At 66.0% G+C, this 20,553-nt stretch overlaps 1 protein-coding gene across 6 annotated transcripts; it reads right to left on the minus strand.

The window, feature by feature from the left end:
• Nucleotides 1–217: 217 nt before the first annotated feature.
• SEMA3B (semaphorin 3B) lies at nt 218–13,530 on the minus strand. 6 transcript variants are annotated; one of them, XM_037387086.1, is made up of 19 exons: nt 12,655–13,186; nt 9,771–9,916; nt 5,572–5,705; nt 4,447–4,607; nt 4,300–4,362; nt 4,095–4,214; nt 3,925–4,018; nt 3,716–3,835; nt 3,269–3,414; nt 3,060–3,174; nt 2,899–2,968; nt 2,672–2,816; nt 2,345–2,564; nt 2,165–2,256; nt 1,954–1,995; nt 1,692–1,849; nt 1,525–1,580; nt 1,308–1,447; nt 218–1,229 (listed from the first exon to the last, which is right to left on the minus strand). In XM_037387086.1, exons 3-19 carry the CDS (start codon nt 5,675–5,677, stop codon nt 789–791), a joined length of 2,289 nt encoding a protein of 762 aa, XP_037242983.1. In that variant the 5' UTR covers nt 5,678–5,705; nt 9,771–9,916; nt 12,655–13,186; the 3' UTR covers nt 218–788. The 6 variants fall into 6 exon arrangements, with proteins under 6 accessions (XP_037242983.1, XP_037242987.1, XP_037242982.1 ...); XM_037387090.1 differs by lacking the exons at nt 9,771–9,916; nt 12,655–13,186 and adding an exon at nt 13,362–13,530; XM_037387085.1 differs by lacking the exon at nt 9,771–9,916.
• Nucleotides 13,531–20,553: the final 7,023 nt, after the last annotated feature.

A 20,553-nucleotide genomic window follows, 5' to 3' on the forward strand; every position in this document is an offset into this window, starting at 1 on the left:
TTCCAGAAATGAAAGGGTGGGGGGGAGTGGGAGCCTGGGAGCCCCTTGTCCACCTTGGTGATGTCCTGGCAGGGTTTGGCTCCTGCAGCTCCCCAGGTGCTTCTGAGCTCCCCAACCCTCTTGGCTCAAGGAGCCAGTGGGTGCCACTGATGTAGGGCACTGAGCTGCCCTCCCCATGAGTGCTCCCTGGGGGTGGCAAAGACTTGAGACCCTGGGCTGAATCCTCTGCTTTATTGTGCTCAATTAGTACAAGCCCCCTCGCGCTGCTGCTCTGCACCAGGGGCACTGGGCACTACCTCTGTGCCCCCCCACATCTCTGCTCTGGGCACCCCTCCTCCTGCCGGGCCTCCAGCGTCCCGCCAGCGCCTGTCCTGCCCCTCCAGAGTCCCGTTCCTGCCTGCAGCTCTCTGGGACCCGAGGGTGGCCCTGCTGCCCCAACCCCCTCGGCACCATGCCCAGGGGAGCACAGCCTGGCCCTGCTGCCCTCCCACTGGGGCAGGTTTACATTCATCCGTAACAGCCGTTAATAAATATTTTGGTGGCTCTGCGGTGCCAGCAGCCGGCTGGGTGTCCCCACCAGTGCTGGAGCTGGTGACAAGGATGGCCAGCAGCCCCTCAGGGTTGGTGATCAGCCCGGCTGCCCTCCTGGCCCTGGAGCTGCAGCCCCCAGCCGCTGCCACGCCCAGCTCCGGTGCTGCCGGTGGGGCGGCCGAGGCCAGTGGGGGGCTTTGCCCCTGCCCGCGGCCCCGCTCCTAGGCAGAGCCCGGTGCCCGGGGCTGGCCCCGGGGTCACCAGGGGGATGCGCTGCGGGGGCCCCGCTCGGCCCGCGGCCCCTCATGGGTGCGCCGGTGTCGGGCTTTGCGCAGCTCCTCACTCTGCCCACGGCTGGGGGGTCCAGCTTGGGCGCGGGGGGGCGGGGGGGGTCTTCTCCGGCTCCAGAGCCGCTGGCAGACTCTGTCCGCAGCCCCCAGCGGCGGGCGCTCCACCAGCTGGAGGAAGTCCCTGTACCAGACCTTGCGTCCAGCGGGGCCAGCGATGAGCTGGAGGTCTCCGTCAGGCGCCATGCCTGCTGCCTGCCTGGCGCTGATCACCTCCAGGGAGAGCCGCAGCAGGGGCTGGGTGAAGCCATGCTCGGTGGCGTGGCAGAGGTAGAGGCCGGCGTCAGCACGCTGCACACTGCGCAGCAGGACACCCCGCTCTGTCCGCACCACCCGCTCATCCATCTGCACCTGCAGCACCCACAGGGACAGGTGGTCAGCTTGGCACAGCAAGGTCCTACCAGCGGCACCCAGCTGGGGAGAGCCTACCTCTTGCTGGGGGTCATCTGGGGTGCGCTGGTACATCCAGAAGACACGGGCTTGCAGGGATTTGGGGATGCACTCCAGGAAGGCGGTGCTGCCCTCCACCCCATAGAGCTGCTTCTGGGGTACGCTGCCCCGGCGGGGGTCTGGGGGGACATAGCCTGGCTGTCAGCCCCCACACTGGTAGGGCTGACCCCCAACCCCCAGCCAGATCCTAGCTCACCTTCGGAGCAGAGCACATTGGGGTCACCGTTGCGGACATCCTGCCGGCGGAAACGCCTGTGGGGAGGTTGGGGAAGAGCAGGGGATGCAGCAGCAGGACCTGCATCCCTCACCATGGCCTCGGGGCAGGTGGGCCACCTCAGCACCACAGCCCGGCACTTCACCTACCTCTTGGTGTTGGGCACGTAGCGGGTGCAGGCAGTGCCATCCCAGGCACAGTACGGGTCCCGGGCCAGGCAGCACTCGGCGCAGGCTTTGCCATAGGCGCCACAGCGGTGCAGGGGCAGCTGGGCCAGCGCCGTAGTTGAGCCAACATAGAGCTGTTGCTGGGGTTGGGGGGACAGAGCACAGCTGAGCACCCCTGCACTGCAGCATGGAGCCAGGCAAATTCACGGTGGGACACGGGGACCCAGCTGGAGTCCTCCCTTACCCGCTTGGAGGAGAGCTGCAAGCTGGTGATGGGGGAGGCATCCTGCAGGCAGAGCGTCGGCAGGAGTTAGAGTGCGCAGGAGGACCCAGGCATCCAGCTTGCCGGCTCCCATGTCCTGGCAGCTGGAGTGCCCCGGCACAACTCAGAGCACAGGCAGCACAATGGGGTGACGGGGGTCCAACTTGGGGGGCGTGCAGAACGCCTCCCTCACCTGGAAGACTTGCAGCTCCTCCAGCAGCAGTGGCTCCATGTGGTGCCAGCTCTCCTTGGGCACCGAGACCACCTTCAGCACTGTGCCCACATCTGCAGGCAGGGAGAACTAAGGCTGCGGATCCCAGCCCTGTCATCCCCCAGCCACCCACCCTGCCCCAGCCCCGGGGCCACCATGTACCTGTGCCGATGAAGAGGACATCGTAGTGCCCATCAGCAGCGGTGACATGGTCCACGGCGATGCGGGTGAAGGTGTAGGGCATGGCGGCTTGCAGGAAGAGGGGACGCTGGCCATGTGGCAGCACTGGGTTGTACATCAGTGGGTGGTGCCGGGCGAACTGGATCACTTCGTCTGGGAAGTCCTTGGTGGAGCCGAAGGTGCCAAAGGTTTTGCTGGGGCACTGCGGGGAGGTGGTGCTGGCTGAGCAGGGTCTTGCTCCCCAGTGCCCCCACCCTGAGTACCAGCATCCACCAGTGGCACCAGCCAGGACACCCCTGCACCACATACCATGCCCGGGCGGGGGTATGGCACGCGCCCCTGGTACGACACCCACTGGTAGTTGGGACCTTCCTTGTGAGCAAAGGGGCCCAGGAAAGCCCGGCGGATGTCAGCCATGGTGTAAACACAGACAGCAGAGCCCTGGAAAACAGAGCTGGTGGGAGAGAGAGAGGATGATGTGAGGGGTGAGGAGGGCACCACTGGGCACAGAGGGAGCAGTGGGGAGGGGTCTCGACCTGGAGGTGGAGAAGACGGCGTAGACCAGGGGGTTGCGCTTGTCCCTTGTCTGCAGCAGGAAAACATCCCCTGCAAGGAGGGAGGGTGGGCACCAGTGTCACCCCAATGTGCCAGGGACACCCACAGCCACCCTGGGGGGCTGCCCCTGCCCTGCACTCACGGAGCTCATCAAAGTGGGTGTCTGCCCCGTCAGGTCCTGGTACAGCACAGACAAGCCGAGCCTTCAGGAAGGTTGTCCACTTGTTCACCAGGCTGCGCTGCCCACCCATATCATTCTGTCAGGAAAAGGAGGGCACCAGCATCAGCAGCAGCTGGTGGAACCAATGGGCACTCCCGGCCCCCTGGCCACCTGTCTGTGGATGCTCTCACCCGGCAGATCTGGCCAATGCGGGCAAAGCTGGTCTTGCCCAGCCCCTGCTGCCGCTCCACCGCAGTCTCACGGAAGAAGAAGTAGATCTTGTCATCGTCAGGGTCCTCGCTCTCCGGCACCCAAAAAACGGCCACGAACTTGGGCTCTGGGGGCAGAGAGGTGCCATCTCCAGTGCCCCTGCTAGCTCTGCTCCCCAGGGAGCCTGGGGCACCTGCCGGGGTCCCCCCCCTGCCCAGCTGCAGGGCAGAGGCAGAGTGAGGGTGGGACCCCACTGGGCACCAGGGGTCTGCAGAGGGCACGAGGACCCCCCAAACCACCCTCCACAGGCAGCAGAGGACAGGGTGCGGCCGGGCCTGGAGGACTCATTGCCCTGATGCCTCCAGGGAGCAGCGATGCCACGCCGGGGTGCCAGCAGCCCCGCCGCCCTCCCACTTCCCAGCACTGACCGTTGAGCCAGCGGGAGTCATGCTGCTCAGTGCGGATGGAGGGACGCCGGCCCAGGCTGCGGAAGATGGTAAAGTCACGGCCCATCAGATCGGTGGCCACCCCAGAGTAGAGCTCCTCGCCTGGTAGGCACCAAGGGAAGCGTTACGGGAGTCCCCCCAGCACCTCCCTGCCACACTGGCCCCCAGCGCTGGGCTCAGCTCCCCCTTACCCACGAGGACGGAGGCAGCTGTATGCCGGGGGTCATACGGGCTCTTCCCCTTGCCATCCTCAGTGCGCCGGGGGTCCAGCTTGAAGACGGGCTCCTGAAGAGAGGTAAGGACAGGCGGTGGGCAGGCGGTGGCAGCGAAGGGGCCACAGCGGTGCTGGGAGGGGGCTCACCTCTGCGTGCTGGCCAGCCTCCACAAAGGCACAAACAGGATGGAAGGCACCGGTGCCACAGGCATACAGGTGGGTCCGGTTGTAGGGGTGCAGGATCTTCACAAAGTTCATGCACTCAACCTGGGGATGGAGGGCATGGGGAGGCAGTGCTGAGGGCAGCCCCCCAGCACTCCCCTGGCTCCCCTTGGCACCCCCCGGCGCTCACAGTGATGTCCTTGCCTGCCCAGTTGCACTCTTCCCTCCACTCCACTGGCGCCGGCCAGTAGATCTGCAGGGGGAGAGGGAGATGCTCACAGCACTGAGGTGTGCCCATGGCTGCCCAGCCATCGTGTGTCATGTCCCCCCCCATTACCTTCCTGTCCCTCTGGCTGATGTCATCCAGGGCCAAGGAGAGGAGGTGGTTCTGGGCACCAGCGAAGAGGCGGCCACGCTCCTCGTCCAGCAGCAGGGCCTCATAGCAGCATGAGCGCTCCAGCGCGAAGAGGCGCAGCCCGTGGCGAGCCTGCAGCTCTGCTGGGACCCGCCGGCACTGCTCAGCCCAGCCCTGCTGCGGCACCTGCCACTGCCTGGCACACTCCCCTGCCCCAGACACATGCCCCAGGGGGACTTGGGTCTGGCCATGGCCCCCCTGCCATGCCATCCCCTCCCCCAAACCTGTCCCACTGGCTTGACCAGGTTCACCCGTCCCTGTGTTGGCCCAGCACCCATCCCCACATCTCCCAGCACCCATCCCTGTGTTGGCCCAGCACCCATCCCCACACCCCCCAGCACCGATCCTGGTGTTGGCCCAGCACCCATCCCCACATCACCCAGCGCCCATCCTTGAACCAGCTCAGCACCCATCCCTACACCACCCAGCACCCATTCTCAAACAAGCCCAGCACCCATCCCTGCACCGCCTGCCCCGGCGGCAGGAGGTGGGGGAGAAGGGGCCATTCCCTGCCCCGTGGCGCTAATCCCACCGTGGCGGGAACAAACAGCCCTTTGTCAGGCTGGGAGGAGAGCGCTTGCCTGGACCTGCCGCCGGACAAAGCCCCCCGCACTGTGCTGGAGCCCATGGGGTGGCCAGTCAGGGCACAGCAACAGCTCCACGGCTGGCACGGCATCCCCGCCAGGCATGGCAGAGCTGTGGCTGAGGAGTGCCACCGCGGTGCACCGCAGGGGCACAGGCACCTGAGTGGGCACATGCCTGGGGCCAGGAGTGAAGGCCCAAGTGCAAGCACAGCCCCAAGAGCAGGCAGGTGGCCCTGGGGGGCTGGCAACAGGCAAGGAACGTGGCAGCCCGTGCCAGTGCCAGGCAGCACTAGTGCCGGTGCAGTGGCAGAGCTGGGGGCTTGCACCCCTCACATCATGCTGCCCACCCCACCCACCCACCCAGATGCTCCCATCCCCCGGGACGATGCTGGGTGGTGACACAGAACCAGTGCACTGGCACCTGACCCCACGTCCCCCAACCCTGCCCGTGTCCCAGGCTCACCGGGGAAGGCCAGCTTGAGGCGGGGGGTGGCAGCAGGCGGGGGGTGACCGGCGGCGGCGGCGGTGCTGCGCAGCAGGAGCAGGAGCAGGAGCAGCGTGCGGCTCATGGCTGGGGTCTGGCTGGCGGCCCCACAGCTAGGGCAGAGAAGCAAGACCTCAGCTCGGGTTACAGCCCCCTCCCCGCAGCCCCCAGACCACGATCCCTCCCCGGAGCTGCTGATGGGATCCAGAGAGCCCCAAGCACCGGCACAGGGCAACCCCGGCACAGCACGAGGGGACCCCTCCTACTGGACTTGACCTGGTGATTATGGGGGGGCCACGAGCCAGCCACATCTCTTCCTGGTTTTTAAGCCCCCATTAATCCAACCCTGAACCTAAGTTGCTCCAGGAACAGCCCTCCCACTCCTGCACATGGGGAAACTGAGGCAGCCCAGCCAAGCAGCACCCAGCCCTCCCCATGCCGGCTCAAGCCCTGCCAGCAGGAGGGTGCGGGCTCTGCCCATTCCTGCCTGCAAGCAGAGAGCTGTCCTGTGGGGATGGGGACAAGGACAGGGCAAGCACCTGGGTGGTGCCAGCCGGACAGGGCACTCTAGGCAGGCAGCACACTCCTGAGCACCAGGCAAACTGGCCACTGTGGGAGTCGCAGGGTTCCGTGACTCAGTTTCCTCCACTGCTACAGCCCCCACAGTTTGGCCCCTGGACCTCCTTGTACCACCCTGCAAACGGGAGCTGGGTTTGGGGGGGGCTCTGGCTGAGCAGGTGCCCACAGCTCCTGGAGGGGCTTATGCCAGCATGCCCACTACCCTCATGGGCTCCCACCACAGGGTAGGGAAGAGCTTCCCTGGCTCCAGCACTGGCACGCTCTGCCCTGGGGAGCAGGAGGCGATGGTTATCGTGAGCACCACGCCAACACGCAGCTCCCCACCTCGCCTGCCGGGCCGCAGCAGCCCCGGGCAGCTGCAGGCAGCTGGGACGTGCCAGCCGGCACCTCCCTGCGCCACATGCGAAGCACAAGCTCAGCCACGCCGGCCACCAGCCCCTGGCACGGCCGATGGGTTTCACCCCTGCCACAGCCCCCAGGCCCTCGCTGGGACACCGGTGATGACTGAAGCCTCGCTGTGCCACCGGGGTGGGTGCAACTGCCCCAGGATCTGCCGTCCTGCTCAGGCACGGTGGGAGCCAGACCAGAGAAGGCACGCGTGCATGGCGGTGCCCGGCACAGATCAGGGCACGTCTGCCTGCTGCCCAGCACAGCTGGCCAGAGCTTGCCCTGGGCTCCTACGGGCAGGGGCAGCCCCCTCCGGGGCTGGCAGGGTGGGAGTGAGTCCTGGTGGGCAGCGGGCAGCGGCCCCGGCCGGGCACAGCGCCGCAGGGCTGGGCTGCCCGCTGGCCTGGCGCGAGGGCAGCAGGCGCTAATGGCATTTCCAGAGGTGCTGGGATAAGGCGGGGGACCCACGGGGCCCTGCCAGCCCCTCCAGCCACCAGCCAGCAAGGGCCGTGGCGGGGGCACCATGGGTCCTCCCGCCTGCCCGGCACCTGCCAGCACCCGCCGGGAGGGCCGGGGCAGACCCTCGGGCACGGACTCCCGCCCCCCCTCCCCCGCCGGCTTCCCCGGCCCGATGCTGGCACGGGGGGCAGGTTGGGAGGGGCGGGCAGCAGCGGCAGCACCGGAGCCCCGCGGTGCCAGCACTGACAGACGCCACCACCGAGACCCCCGGTGCCAACCCCCCAGGTCCGCCGGTACCGACCCCGGCCCCGCCCCCCCAGTGCCAGCCCCGGCACGGACCCAGCCCTCCGCGACCCCTCGGTGCCAGCCGGGGCAGACCCAGCCCCCAGCCTCCCGGTGCCAGCCGGGCCCCCGACCTCACCGCCAGCGCCCCTCTGCCCGCCCGGGCAGAGTCCCCCGACGGAAAGGCAGAGACCCCGGCCCAGGCCAGCCCCCGTAGCAGCCCCGGCAGCCCCCGCACCCTGCCCGGCCCCCGGCACCCACCTGGGTCCCGGCTCGGCTCGGCCCGGCCCGGCCCCGCCCTCCGCGTCCGCCGGGAGGGAGCGGGGCGGCCCCGGCGGGGCGGGGCGGGGCGGCGGGCGCGGCCCGCCCGGGGGGCACGCGGACACGGGCGCGCACGTGTGGGCACGCGTGGGTACGCACACTCGTGCGCGTGCGAGCGCATACGCGGGTGCCACCCGAGGCCCGGCCGGCCCGGCACCCGCACCCGCGTGCAAGCACACACTCGCGGGCACTCGCACGCGCGTGCAGACGTGCAAAAACACGCACAGGCAAAACCACCCGGGCACGCTCAGACTCACCCACACGTGCACACACACCCACTCACACGCAGGCACAGGCGTGCAAAATCACCCAGGCACGCTCACACGCGCGCACACCCGCGGGGAGCCGTGCTGCCACCCCCCGTGGGTGACACCCGCGGTGACACCCGCTGCCCCCAGGGCAGGGCCGAGCGTCCACGCTGGGCACACGAGTGGCTCGGCACACGCGTGGCGGGGCCGCCTCATCCCCCGAGCTGTCAGCTCCGGCCGCGCGTGGGGTGCCACGGGCCGCGCCGGGGTGTGCAGGGGCCGTGCCGGGGGGCACCGGAGGCCGTGCCGGGGGTGGCGGGGGGCCGGTCCCGCGCCCCGCTCAGCTGCAGCCCAGATGTCTGGCCCGGGCCCAGCCCGGAGCAAACAAAATTCCTCCGCTGCCTCCCATTTTCCAGCCGCTGCTGCCAAGAATAGCAAGTGCCGAGCGCTGCCGGCAGCGGGGCCACGCGCGCCTCGGCAGGCAGGGCTGGGGGCCGGGGGGAACATGGGCTGCCCCGGGGGCCACCCCCGGCCTTGCTCCCCCCTCCGTGCCCCTGGATGTCCCTACCTGCGGGTGCAGGAGTCCAGGAAGGCAGGTCCAGCATGAGGCAGGGGGTGCAGGCAGGCAGGGGATGCAGGCAGGTGCAGGGTAAGTGGGGAGGCAGGGGGTACAGGCAGGCAGCCGGTGCAGGTGGGCCGGCAGTGAGCACAGGCAGGTGGGCAGCAGGTGCAGGCAGGCCAGCAGTGGGTGCAGGCAGGCTGGCAGCAGTCGCAGGGTGGCAGCAGGTGCCGGCAGCCCGGCAGTGGGTGCAGGCTGGTCAGGTGCAAGTGCAGGTGGGTTCAACAGGCAGTGGGAGCGTGGCAGGCAGGCACAGGCAGGCCAGCAGCAGGCAGGAGCAGCCGTGCCAGGCAGGGTGCCTGGACAATGCCCTTCCGTCTCACTGCCGGTAACCCTCCTGCTGCCAGCCTGGGCACACCGGCGTGCTGGCAGGCTGGTGGCCAGCGCTTGTTCCCCTCCTGGCTGTGCCACGGTGCTGAGTGCCAGCCCAGCATCATGGGTGGCAAGGGGGACAGGGATAGTGAGGGGAGGGGGTTGGAGGGCTGCGGAGCCGCTGGCACCGGTATGGCAGGGGTTACTCTGCTGTAAGACTTTGCCCAGGCACTGCAGCAGGACTTTGGGCTGGGTGGCCCCCACAGGATCGGGCACGGCATCCCTGTCCCCACTGTCCCAGCCTGCCAGGGGACAGGGATGCCATGCCTAACCCTGCACAGTGGGCACCTTCCTGTGCTGTGCCAGCACCCTGCCTCAGTTTCCCTCCACCCAACTGGGACCTTTTCAGCTGGTGCTGCTCTCGGTTTGGCATGGTGAGGTGGCCAGGTGACGTCACTGTCACCCCAGCCCCGGAGCCCTGCAGGGACCTCGCAGGCAGCAGCTCCGCCTGGAGAAACCATCAGGCGTCAGAAGGGCCGGGCTTCCATCCCGGAAAAAACGGCGCGGGAGGGATGCGCCACGTCGCCCGCTGGCCACCCCTTCCCGCCCCAGCGGGTGATCCTGGCAAGCACTGAAGCTGCCGGGCTCTGGCACGGTGACGGTCCCCAGCTGGAAGGAGCATCGCCACCAGCGTCCCGCCCTCATGCCCACGCTCGCTGCCAACCCCAGGGACGGCCGCACAGCCAGGTGCTGGTGGCCTGGCTTCCCGCCAGCGCGTGGGTGTCACCGCCAGCGGTGCGAGCAGGTGCTGGCGCCTTCGCTCTTTGATCCCTTCCCTGCTGCCAGCAGATCCGTGCCCGGGGACCGCTGCCTGGGCCAAATCTCCCCTGGCGGTTCCGGCTCCAGTGAGCATCGGTAGCTCTGCTGGCAGCACCCGAGCCCCCAGCGGTGTTTGTGGAAGGAAACGGCACCTCTCCGCCTCCGCAGGGCTCCTGGGGGTGGCACGGTGGTAAGGCAGCAGTCAACAGCTCCCACACCTTCTGTGCTGGTGGGCGAGCTGGCACGGTGTGGGATGTATGCATGCCATCGGATGGGTGACCAGGACCAGCTGGAGAGCCTGCATGAAGGGAGATGGGCATCCACTAGCCACAAGCATGGGGACAAGTCCTGCACCCCAAACGGGAACAGTACCTTGCTGGGAGAGTCCTGGTGATGCCACAGGGACCTGCGGGATGACCCAGAGTGGGGGGGCTCCAGGGTGGCCCCTCATCTCCCTGGGAGCTAAGGAGCATCCCTCTGCCCTGGTGGAGCCATCCTGGCTGGGGCCAGCCAAAAACCAGGGGAACAAGGTGAGCTGTGTCATGCCAACCAGTGCCGTAGGTATCCCCGTGCCACCTGGGCTTGGCATGCTCCCCAGCCAAGAGATACACTTGTGCAGCAGGATGGCCTTTGCCTGCACTCCCAGCGACACTCCCAGCTTGCTGGGGGGAGGGGAGTGTGCAGAGGGTGGAGAGGCATCCTCACCCCAGCCTGCACCTATGGCCCGGTCATGGCCTCTAAGCTGGTACCCCCTGGGCCTGGCCACCCCAAAAAGCCCTTGGTGGTTTGCGACAGCACCAGAGATGTGGTTTTAGGACTCCTTTGGGAGTCCCCCCAGCATGGGGCTCCTCACCAGCTGCCTGCATGGCTCCTCCATCCCAAGACCTGCTCCCCAGCACAGCCTGTGGATTTTCCAGTGGGGAGAGTTGGGCCCTACTGTGCCATGAATACCACAGGGAGCTCTCCCATCACCACTTTGATGGGCATGCTGGTTTCTCCTTGCTGACATGCCTGGCTTGGCTGTGCAGGAAGGCAGGGAAGTGGTCGCATGTCCCTGTGGCATGTGGTGTTGGGCCACAGGTTAGCATCAGGTCTCAAGTGGCTTCCATGTCCCTGGTGCAAGGGGAGGATGTGCCAGGCAGGGGACGGAGCCCATGGAGTCCCAAGCATGCCGGCGTGAGGGCTTGGCTAGTGGCGAGCAGATGCACCTGAGCCAGCTGCATACTTGTAGTGCAAGCATGGTGGTGGTGTCTTGGGGTGACACCAGCTTAGGGATCACACCCCGTCTATGGATACACCCCCCCAACCCTACATCCACCACCTCCATCATAGCATGCTGGCGCAAGACCCCCACAGCAGGCACCCGCGTGGCCCAGGCACATTCCTGCTGGGATTAGGTGCCGGCTCCAGGCAGTGCCATGCCGGTGTAGACTAGCTAATCCCTTTTTAATTGTCCCCATGCCACACTGGGCTGAGCCAGGCCACCCAGGGGATGCAGGGTGCTGGGTGCACCCCAGTGCCTGAGCATGTTTGGGGTGCCATCATCGGGTGTCCCTGCTGTGGGACCGAGCCATAAGGTGCATGGTGAACCTTTGGGGTGGTGATGAAGAAGGAGGCATCCATCCTCCCGGTGCAACAATGGCTTTTTGGGAAAGGGAGGGATCCTGGGCTTCATCCCATGCTGCTGCCCCACGGTGACCATCCACCCTCGGCTTTGTGGCTGCTGGCAGCCAGGCTCCAGGGCAGACAGCGGGGCTGCATCCCATGCACTGAAAGCCCCTAAGCTTGAAGCTCCTCAAAACCATCCCAGTGAGGCAGGAGCTTTGGCAGGCTCCTGCCATCAGCCCACCCCTCTCCCCATCCTGGTGGGAAGGCAGGAGAGATTCTGGCTGAACAGCCCTGCCTGCTGCCCTGCCCCAGACCCTCTGGCCCTGCCCTATGCCACACCAATTGGTGGCATCCACCTCCTCCAGGCTGTAAAAATAGGCTGATGTCCCTGCCACAGGGTCGTAATTTTAGCCGGGGTGTGCCTCACTAAGAAGCATGCAGAACCTTTCATCTGCTCCCACTGGCCTAGCTGCATCCACACCCGGGGCTGATGTCAGCCCCTCACTGCACACTTGCTTGCCCCTGCCCCGGCACAGTGCTCAGCGGTGCAGCCCAGCCACCTTGGGCACAGCACTCACCTGTGGGATGGCAAGGGCAGGGGAGCAGGGAGAGAGGTGCCCGGGTGCCCCTTGAGCCGGCCCACTCCCCATCCTGGGCATCTTGCCCCCAAAGCTGGTGGCACCAGGGAGTGCAGCATCCCACCATCACAGCACCCAGCAGCACCCAGCCAGGTGGTGGCAGAGGGGTCCCGGCACCCTGCCTGCCCACCCTCCTCCTTTCACACTGGCCCCCCAACACAACAGCCACTTTAGATTGCCTCCCACGGTGCTCCCGCAGAGCCACGGCGGCTGGGAAGGCTGGGGGGGGCTGTCACTGAGCATAATGCGGCTATTGATGGGCGAGCCGGCAGCCCCGGCACGGCACAATAGGGCCTTGTCTGCTGGCCCAGCTCCTGCTCCTGCTCAGCCCTGTGCCCAGCATTGGGCTCCCCTCTTCCCCGAGTGGCTCAGAGCTCGCCCAGGTGCCAGCCAGGACAAACCCTGCTTGCGGCCAAGCAGGCGAGCATGCAGCAGGAGCCATGGGTGGAAAGGCACAGGGTGAACACCCCTTTCCCGTAAACCAGTGTCCAGGGATGAGGCATTGCTAGGGAAACCCCCCAATACGGCGGTGCGTGCCCCTGCCACCCCAGCTGGGACAGGGCTTCAGGGTCCCCACTCAGCCATGGGGTGACAGGGACAAGCAGGTGGCTCATGCCCAGAGATGCCTTCATGTCCCTCTCAGGACTATGTCCAAGCATGCCGGCATGCAGCACCCACTGAGGGGAGACAGGAACCTGTCAGCCCCCTGGGCAGCTCCACGGCCCTGGCCCCCCAACCCCGCAGCCCCCTTCGATGGGGCAAGCCCGGTGCCCCACGGCTACTGTCTCACCTGCTATGGTGTGTGGGATCTGCCGGAGCTTGTCTGTCTTCTTGCCCAGCGGGTGAGCCGGGGCTGTGGCTGCCGCCTGCTCTTTAAACCCCAAATCCTCAGTGCCGGGCGCCAGTCCCGCCAGTGGCGGGGGCGGAGGGAGGGGACGCAAAGCCCTGGTCCCCGCTCCCGGGGCCGGCACCAACAAAAGGCAGCTGTGTCCCGTGTCCTCCCTGTGCACCCAGCGACCTAGTCAGCAGCTCAGGGGGACAGCCCCTTGGGACCCCAGGGCTCTCCAGGGTGCTGCCACCCCCTCTGCCTGCACTGGGAAGCCAGGAGAAGCATGAGCAAGCCCTGGGACCCTGATCCTAGCTGCGGAGCATCCTGACGCCCCCAAGGAGCCATTCCTGCCCATTTGGTCCTGTCCCTGCCTGGAGGGGTGCCAAAGCAAAGGTGCTTGTTTCTGTTCCCCTGCCTCATCTGCTCCTGCAAAGCCCAGCCCAGACAGACGTGGCTGCTGCTGCAGTGCCCGTGCCCAGGGGACTCACCCCACGGGACCCCCAAAGCCCTGCCCTGCTGGGGCTATGGGGCTGGGTGGCTGCCTGTAATGCATCCCTGTGGTCCGAAGGCCAGGAGCAGCCCGTACCGCCTCATTAACACGGGGTAAATGTGTAACGAGCCCCTGACCAGGCTGAGGCGGTTTGAGCTGCATGGTTCCTCTTGCCTACCTGGTATGCTGGGAGCCAGGGATGTGGCAGGTCTATCCCAGCAGGAGCCGAGCAGAGGGCAGGAAGGAGAGTAAAGTCTGTCCTGTGGCTGGGCATGCTGGGGGGACTTCAACACCTGCTGGAAGGAGCAGAACAAGTAGCGCACCAGGCTGGGACAGGAACAAGCCCATTCCCTGTGGGGAGCCAGTAGGCTGACCCACAACCCACACCCACCCCAGACTCTGAAAGGCTCAGCCCAGCTGCCCGCCGGCAGGGTGTGAGGTTGAGGGAGCTGGGCTCTGCTCTGTGGTGCCCAGTATCATGGGAGGCAACGGGCACCAATTTAATAAAAATAAACCAAGAAGGAAATTCCATCCGAAGGCAAGAAAATTTTTTTTTCTGCTGCTACAGTGTCCAGGCACTGGCATGGCTACCCCAGAGGCTGTGAAGCCTCCAGCTGTGGAGACAGGCAAAGCTGGGCGGGCCCAGACAGGAGCAGGGGAGCTGCGCTGGGGGAGCACGGGGGCCCCAGCCTCCCCCTGGGGCACCATGTCCTGTGCAGGAGGCGCGGGGCTGGGAGGACCCAGACCCTGGGATGCCAGTGCCACTGGGGAGCTGGGTCTCGCCTGTGCAGCTGCAGGCCATGGTGCCCCAGAGCTGACAGCAGCACGGCTGCAGGGCTTGCCGTGCCACATGGTGCCGTGTGAAAGCCATGGGCGCCATGCAGTGTTGAGCTCTGTGGGTCACTTTTGGGGAGTCGGGGGCCCTGGGGTGTGGGTGGCCCCACTGGTGAGGTGGGGGGTGGCACAGCCACCCCTTCCTGTGGGAGGAACCAGGGGAGGCAGGGGCTGCCCCATGGCAGAGCAGGCAGAGTGCTGAGGTGCAGGCAGGGAGAGAGGGCTTTTGGGGGGACACAGGCCTGGGGTCACATGAGTGTGGCAGGGTGGTGGGTGCCTGGGGAGCCCCAGCAGGGCCAGGCTGGGGGCAGGCAGGGTGCAGGCCAGGCGCAGGCGGGGGGCAGGGTAGGTGTGGGCAGGGTGCAGGCAAGGCAAGGGTAGGGGGCGGGCGGGCCATGGGCAGGGTGCAGCCAGGTGTGTGCAGGGCATGGCAGGGTACAGGCATGGTGCAGGCCCAGTGCGGGCAGGGTGCAGGCCCGGTGCAGACAGGCCGCGGGCCCAGGGCGGGCAGGACACAGCAGGGCACAGGCCCGGGGCAGGCCCGGTATGGGGAGCGGGCGGGCCCGGGGCAGGCCCGGGGCGGGCAGGGGGCGGGCCCGGGGCGGGCAGGAGGCGGGCCCGGGGCGGGCAGGGGGCGGGCCCGGGGCGGGCCGAGGCCAGGCCGAGCCGCCGGCTGCCGTCAGAGGGCGATCGGGGCCCGCGCGGCCGGGCCGGGGCGGGGCTGAGCCGGCCGGGGCCTGACGCGGGGCAGCCGGAGCGCGGGCCGGGCGGGGCCGGGCCTGGTGCGGCGCAGCCTGGCTGTGGCGTCAGGCGGCCGGGGTCCGACGTGGGGCAGCCTGGGCCTCGTGTGGGGCAGCCGGGTGCCGCTGTGGGGCAGGCGGGGCCCTCTGGTGCCGGTGCCCCTGGCCCTCTCCCGGCAGTGACGGCCATGCCAGGGCAGAGCCATCACCGGCTGCATCATGTGCTCCTGCCTGGCAGCGGGGCTGCGGGGGCTGCAGGACGTGGGCTGGTTCCCCCTACCCACACCGTCACAGTCATGGGATGGTGGTGTCCCTGCGTGGGCGGACTGCAGGGTCACCAGCCCCGTGCCCGTCGCTTCAGCCAGTGCGAACTGGGAGCAGCTGGCCGGCTGTGGCCACAGCAGCACACTCACCTTGCCGGCGGCAGGACAAGGAGCGGGCAGTGCTCCTGGCGCAGCCAGCAGAGCTGGAGCAGCCACCTGTGCCCTGCACCCATGGCCTGTCCTCCCTGAGGACAAGCCGCAGCTACAGGGCTGGGTAGGGCAGCTGGAAGCCCGTATCCCCCAGCCCTACCCTGGCCGTGGTGCCGCCATGAGCACCACTGCTGGTGGCAGCATCCCCCATTCCACCCATGCGGAGCCTGGTGTTGGTGATGGGTGGGAGCCGCTGCCTGCAGGCAGGATGTGGATCCTGGGAGCAGGCAGCAGGGTCTTTGGGTGGCAGGGGATGTCCAGAGGGAGAATGGGATGGGGAAACAGCCTTTGCCATCCCCCCAGCCTCTGCCAGAAGTGGGGTGCCCCTCCGATGGGGAAGCAACGTGAGGGGGCAGGGAGGTTTCCATGAAGCACCACGCTCTGCTGGTGGGGAAGAGTTTCGGGGAATCAGGCTGTGGGGGAAGCACGTGGGGCAGCTGGGCAGGGCCCGGGCACGTGCCCCTGGTGCACACTGGCCGCCTGCCCCCAACAGGCTGGACCGCAGGCCGCGGGGACTGGCCCAGCCCCACAGCAAACAGCTCTGAACTGGGCAAGCTGACCCCTGGACTGGGCAAGGAGGGACCGCCCCACACCCAGGGCCAGCAGTCACGGGGCCGCCCCAGCACTTTACCTGCTGTGCTGACTGCCTTGGCACAGCTCCTGTGCCAGCATGGTGGGTGCTTAGCCCTGCTCCTGCTCTGTCAGCCCAACTCCCAGCTCAGCACCCACAACCCCCAGGCTCTTTCCCAGCTGTGGGGCAGGTGGGCTGGTACTGTTAACCCCCCTGGCAGCGCTGGGCAGGGTGATACTGCCAGCTCTGCTTGGTGGGGGGGGTCCTGAGGATGGGAGTGCTGGGGGGTGCCAGGTGCCTGGCCACGTGCTGGGGCCAGCGGGGGCTGTTTTCCTCTCTGTTTGCTCAGCTATGGGGACGGCCAGCGATGCGGATCAAGGCCGGCGTCCCTCGGGCAGCCAATTGTCAGCCAGCTCAGAGGGGAGGGAGAGGGGCAGCCGCTCTGGGGCTTTCCCAACCATGGAGGGGGCCAAGATGCCAGCACTGTGCAGCCAGAAACAGTGCCAGGCTCAACCCACCCAAGCGCAAAGCTGGGTGATGCCAGCGGGGACCTGGGGGTGCCCTCCGGGACCCCGGAACCTAGTGCTCCCCAGCTGCACGCTGGCTGGGGCAGGCACCCCCTGCATTCCACCGCTGTGGGAGGCTGAGTACCCTGATGCTGGGGAACACAGCAGCCTCAGTCCTGAGCGCTGCCATGTCCTTTTGTGCTTCTCCTGCTGAATCCCTTGCCCTGGCAGGCCATGAAAGGGCCTTTATCCCCTCTCCTCCTCATGGCTGGATCACACCTGGCAGGACCCTGTGCTGCTGTCTGGCCCCAGGGCTGCCAGTTACCCTGGCAAGGGTGGAGGTCCAGCACAGCCCCACTGGTACATCCCACCAGGAGTGGGAGCAGACAGCAGCTTTGCTGGGGCTGCACAAGCCCTATCTTCTCCTCAGTCAGCTCTGGACCAACCGCTGCCCCCCAGGGAGAGGAGGGACACGGCTGTGGCCACGTCTCCATTTTTGGCCCAGTTATTTATATCTTTAAACAAGGATGCTACAGTTGCCTGGGCCAAAAGGCATCCCTGGTCCTTCCCCGCTTCCTGCTCCCCAGCTCCCCAGCCATCTGCCGCCCTACTGCCCAGGCCCTGAGCAGTGTGCCTCGGCCCCCCTGGGGCTCCCCCAGCCGGCTCTGTGCTTGTAACAGCTTGCTGGGGAGCTTGAACAGGAGACCCCCCCTCCCTGGGTGCTGCGGACCACCCAGTGCTGTCCCACATTTCCTTCTGCTGCCCCATGCCAGGGCCCTGCTCCTGCTCTGCTAAACATTAACCACCCAGCCCAGCTGTGGCTCAGCCGTGGACCTGGTGTCCCAGCAGGGTTTGGCTGGGGGTCTGGCCTGGCCCTAGCCCAGGCGGATTTTGGGGCATAGGGCAACCCAGCCCTGCTGCCTGGCGCTGTCATGAGCCCCCCATGCCTTCTTGGAGTCTCTGGGAGCTGCCTGAGCTCCCTCCCTGTCCTTGGGTAGCTGAGGTAGCTGCAATGTGGGATGGCCGAGCTCCCTGTGGGATGGAGGACCTTCGGACTCGGGGAGCTGATGGTCGGCAGCTCGCAGCCCAGAAAGCCTCAGGCCCTGTGCACATGGGAGTGTTCCCTGCAGGCTGGTGGGTCCCCCTGTGAGCCCAGGTCCCCCAGCAGAGCAGGACCCTGGCACCATCCCAAGGGAGAGCTGCCAGAGCATCTGTCTCTCCAGCAGCTGCCACCCAGCACCTCTTTGCCTGCTTGAAGGAAAATGCTGCCAGCCCTATTCCTGGCTTTCCAGTGAGATATAGGAAGCAACAGAGCTCGGTAACTGGGGGCACTGGGGAAACAGGCCAAGACTCAGAGGAGCTGGCCCAGAGCAGGGCATTGGGTGCCGGACATCTCAGGAGCATCATGGCCGCTTGGGCTTGTTTGGCTTTAATAATGCATTTAAGTTGCATTTAAAAGTATTGAAGTCCTTGCTAAGTCCTTGCATAATTGCCTTAAAGGCATTTAAGCCCTTGCTGCAGGATGGCAAGCCCATGGAGGCAAAGCCCCTAGCCCCAGTGAGGCTGTGGGTGCTGCCAGCAGGGACAGCGGGGACATGGCTGCCCTGCCTGAGTGGCAGAGATGTGCAGGCTGCTGCCAGCACTTTTGAAGGTGACAGAGAGGATGGTCCCCCTACTCCAAGAGGAACAGTTTCTTCCCATCTCCTAGAGCTCAGGGCATTCTTCCACCCTCAAGTGCTTCCAAGCACCTGTGGTGCTTGATGGCTGGAGGAGCCTGTGTGGGACTGGTGTCCTGGTGGGAGCTGCAGGAGCTGGGGGTCCCAGGACCCTCTTCCAAACCTCACAGGACTGTGGGGAGAAGCAGTGGGGTTACCCTGGGCTTGTCCTCAGGTCCTTGGTTCCTGGTGTAGCGCTTGGCAGGGAAGCGATTGAGTGCAGAGATAACCCACCCTTCAGGTCTGCTGAGCAGCGCTTTGCTTCTGGCTTCTGTAAAGTTAATTGGTTTCGAGGTTCCAGGAACAAACGAAGGAGAAAAACCCACTCTCCTGATGTGCGGGATCATTGAATGCTCTCTGGCAAGTTATAATTGCAAATCATGTTTTGAAATCACATTAACCAATTAGTCCTTGTTGTTGTTGTGCCCTGCCACATGACAGCGTGTGCTGCGAGGGAGGTGATGGTCAAGGGCGAGGGAGGGGGCCACAGGCTGCTCCCTGCCAGCTCTGGGCCCAGGTGCCATGCTGCTGGCATTTGGGGGGCTTCTGCAGAGGGACAGGCTGGGGGGAGGAAGGCTCCTGCCCTGGGCATGGCCTTGGGGAAGTGTCACCCTGGAGTCCTCCCAGCCCACGCCACTGGCCACAGGCATCCCTCTCCTCCTGCCACCAGCATTTCTGGCCCCTTTTGTGACTTGCTTGCTCCCCAGTGATGGGGTCGGGGGGGCAGCTGGGGTCTTAGAGCCCCTGACAGGTGCTGGGGCCATGCCTGTGGGATGGCTAGTGCTGGGGACCAGAGGCACCTGCCGGTGTGTTCTTGGCAAGGACAAGCTCTGGGGGGCTTCTTGCTCGAGAGGACATGGTTGTGACGGGGGCAGGGCACTGCTTGGGTTGCAGATCTAACCATTATCTCTGCCATATCTTCCTGCCATCTCCCATTTCGACCCTGGGAACAGTGGGCAGTGGCAGGCAGCAGCCAGGCAGCAGGCACAGAGGCCATGTAAGGAAACCAAGCGTGACAAGGAGAGCATGCCCTGGCTGTGCATGGCACCCACTCCTTCATGGCTGGGTCCTGGCTGGCCTTGTCCCATGCCAAGATGCTATCGAGGCCAAGGGGTTTTAAGGGGGCTCACTTTAATCGGCTCTATCTCTGAGTGTGGCTGAAGGATGAAAAATAGGTCAGCTTTTGGCTGGGGGGATTCGTAAGAAAGCAAACCACATGGGGGTGGGCTGCAGGCAAGGGCTGTGGCACAGCACAGCCGGCACAGTGCTCAGCTCCCTGCCACTGGTGAGGCAGGATGCTGCCGTCAGGACATACCGTGCCGTGCCACGCTCCCCCAAAGGCTCCTCACATCTGGGAATCCAGTGTCAAACTTTCCAGCTGGCCGGAGAAAACCACACGGCTGCAGTTTCGCAATGCACTGGAGCCCAGGCACAGGCCTGACACCACCAGAGCCAGTGGTGAAACGGCCCTGGGCTGTGCTGGGGAGGCACCATCAGCCAGGGGGTTCAGGGGGCTGAGAGGAGGGTGTTAGCCCACCCCTCTCCTAGGCAGCCCCAGCTGCGACGAGGGGACTGGTCCCCATGCTGGCTCCCCAGTGCATGGCCAGCCTGGCTGCATGGGGCTGGAGCCACCACATGCTGGCTGTGGGATGTGGGGACCCTCTGGGACAGGCTCTGGGAGGTCTGGGGATGTCTTTGCTCCCTTTTCCTCCTCTCCTTCTCATAGCTTTGATTTTCTACAAAGCTTCAGGTAGGTACGGTGGGGATGGTGTGAATATCTCCTCTGCCCAGCTGAAAAGGGGGAAATGATAGAGGGATGTCACATGCCAGACAAGACAGGGGGTGATAAAAAGGGGTCATGGCTTCATTTGTGCCAACAGGAGAAGGGGAAGGGCTGGGAAGGAGCAGCCAGGCTCTGAGTCACTGTCCACAGCCCAGCCCCCCAGCATGACCACCCTGCTGGCACATGCTGCACCCCCATGCCATGGGTCCACCCTGCCTGTCCCCATCCCCAGCTGCCCGCGCTGTGTTTTCTTACAGGGTGGCAGCTCTCAGACTCCTTTTACAATGGGTGGCGAGGTGGGTTGCCACCCATTCTTGGGACATCTCCTTGCTGGTGCCACATGGCTGGCGCCCACCTTCGCCAGGGCAGGGGAAGGGTTAAGTGGATGGCTGAAGCCCAGCCATGCCCATGGCCCTGGGTGTCTCTGACTCCCTCCCTCTGACCCCCCACCCCCTCCTACCAAGCTGCCAAACCTGGCTGCCTCCGGTCCCCCAGCATGCCAGCCAGCGCTGGTTCAGAACTTACGCATGCTGCTGTTATTAGAAATTAGTTAATGGATGTCTCCAGCCAACGGAGAGCGGCAGTAACAGGAGCCGCAGGATTGCTGGGAGCGCGAGAGCAGAGCTGCCATTGAACATTTAACGTCCCAGGCGAGAGGGTGCTGCCGAGGGGAGATTTTCCTCCTCCCAGCCCGATGGCGACGCTCACTGCCGGCCGTTGGTGTTATTTCCATCCCAGGCCACCCGAG

Source organism: Falco rusticolus, chromosome 4, assembly GCF_015220075.1.
Source record: "Falco rusticolus isolate bFalRus1 chromosome 4, bFalRus1.pri, whole genome shotgun sequence".
In the NCBI taxonomy this organism is placed as follows: Eukaryota; Metazoa; Chordata; class Aves; order Falconiformes; family Falconidae; genus Falco; species Falco rusticolus.

Excerpts from the sequence above, each read along its gene's own strand:
- SEMA3B (XM_037387090.1), bottom strand. The coding sequence starts at position 5,677 with ATGAGCCGCACGCTGCTCCTGCTCCTGCTCCTGCTGCGCAGCACCGCC. Across the intron at positions 4,215-4,299 it reads GGGCAGGCAAGGACATCACT|GTTGAGTGCATGAACTTTGT; the intron begins GTGAGCGCCGGG and ends CTCCATCCCCAG. Across the intron at positions 3,836-3,924 it reads AGCTGCCTCCGTCCTCGTGG|GCGAGGAGCTCTACTCTGGG; the intron begins GTAAGGGGGAGC and ends GGTGCCTACCAG.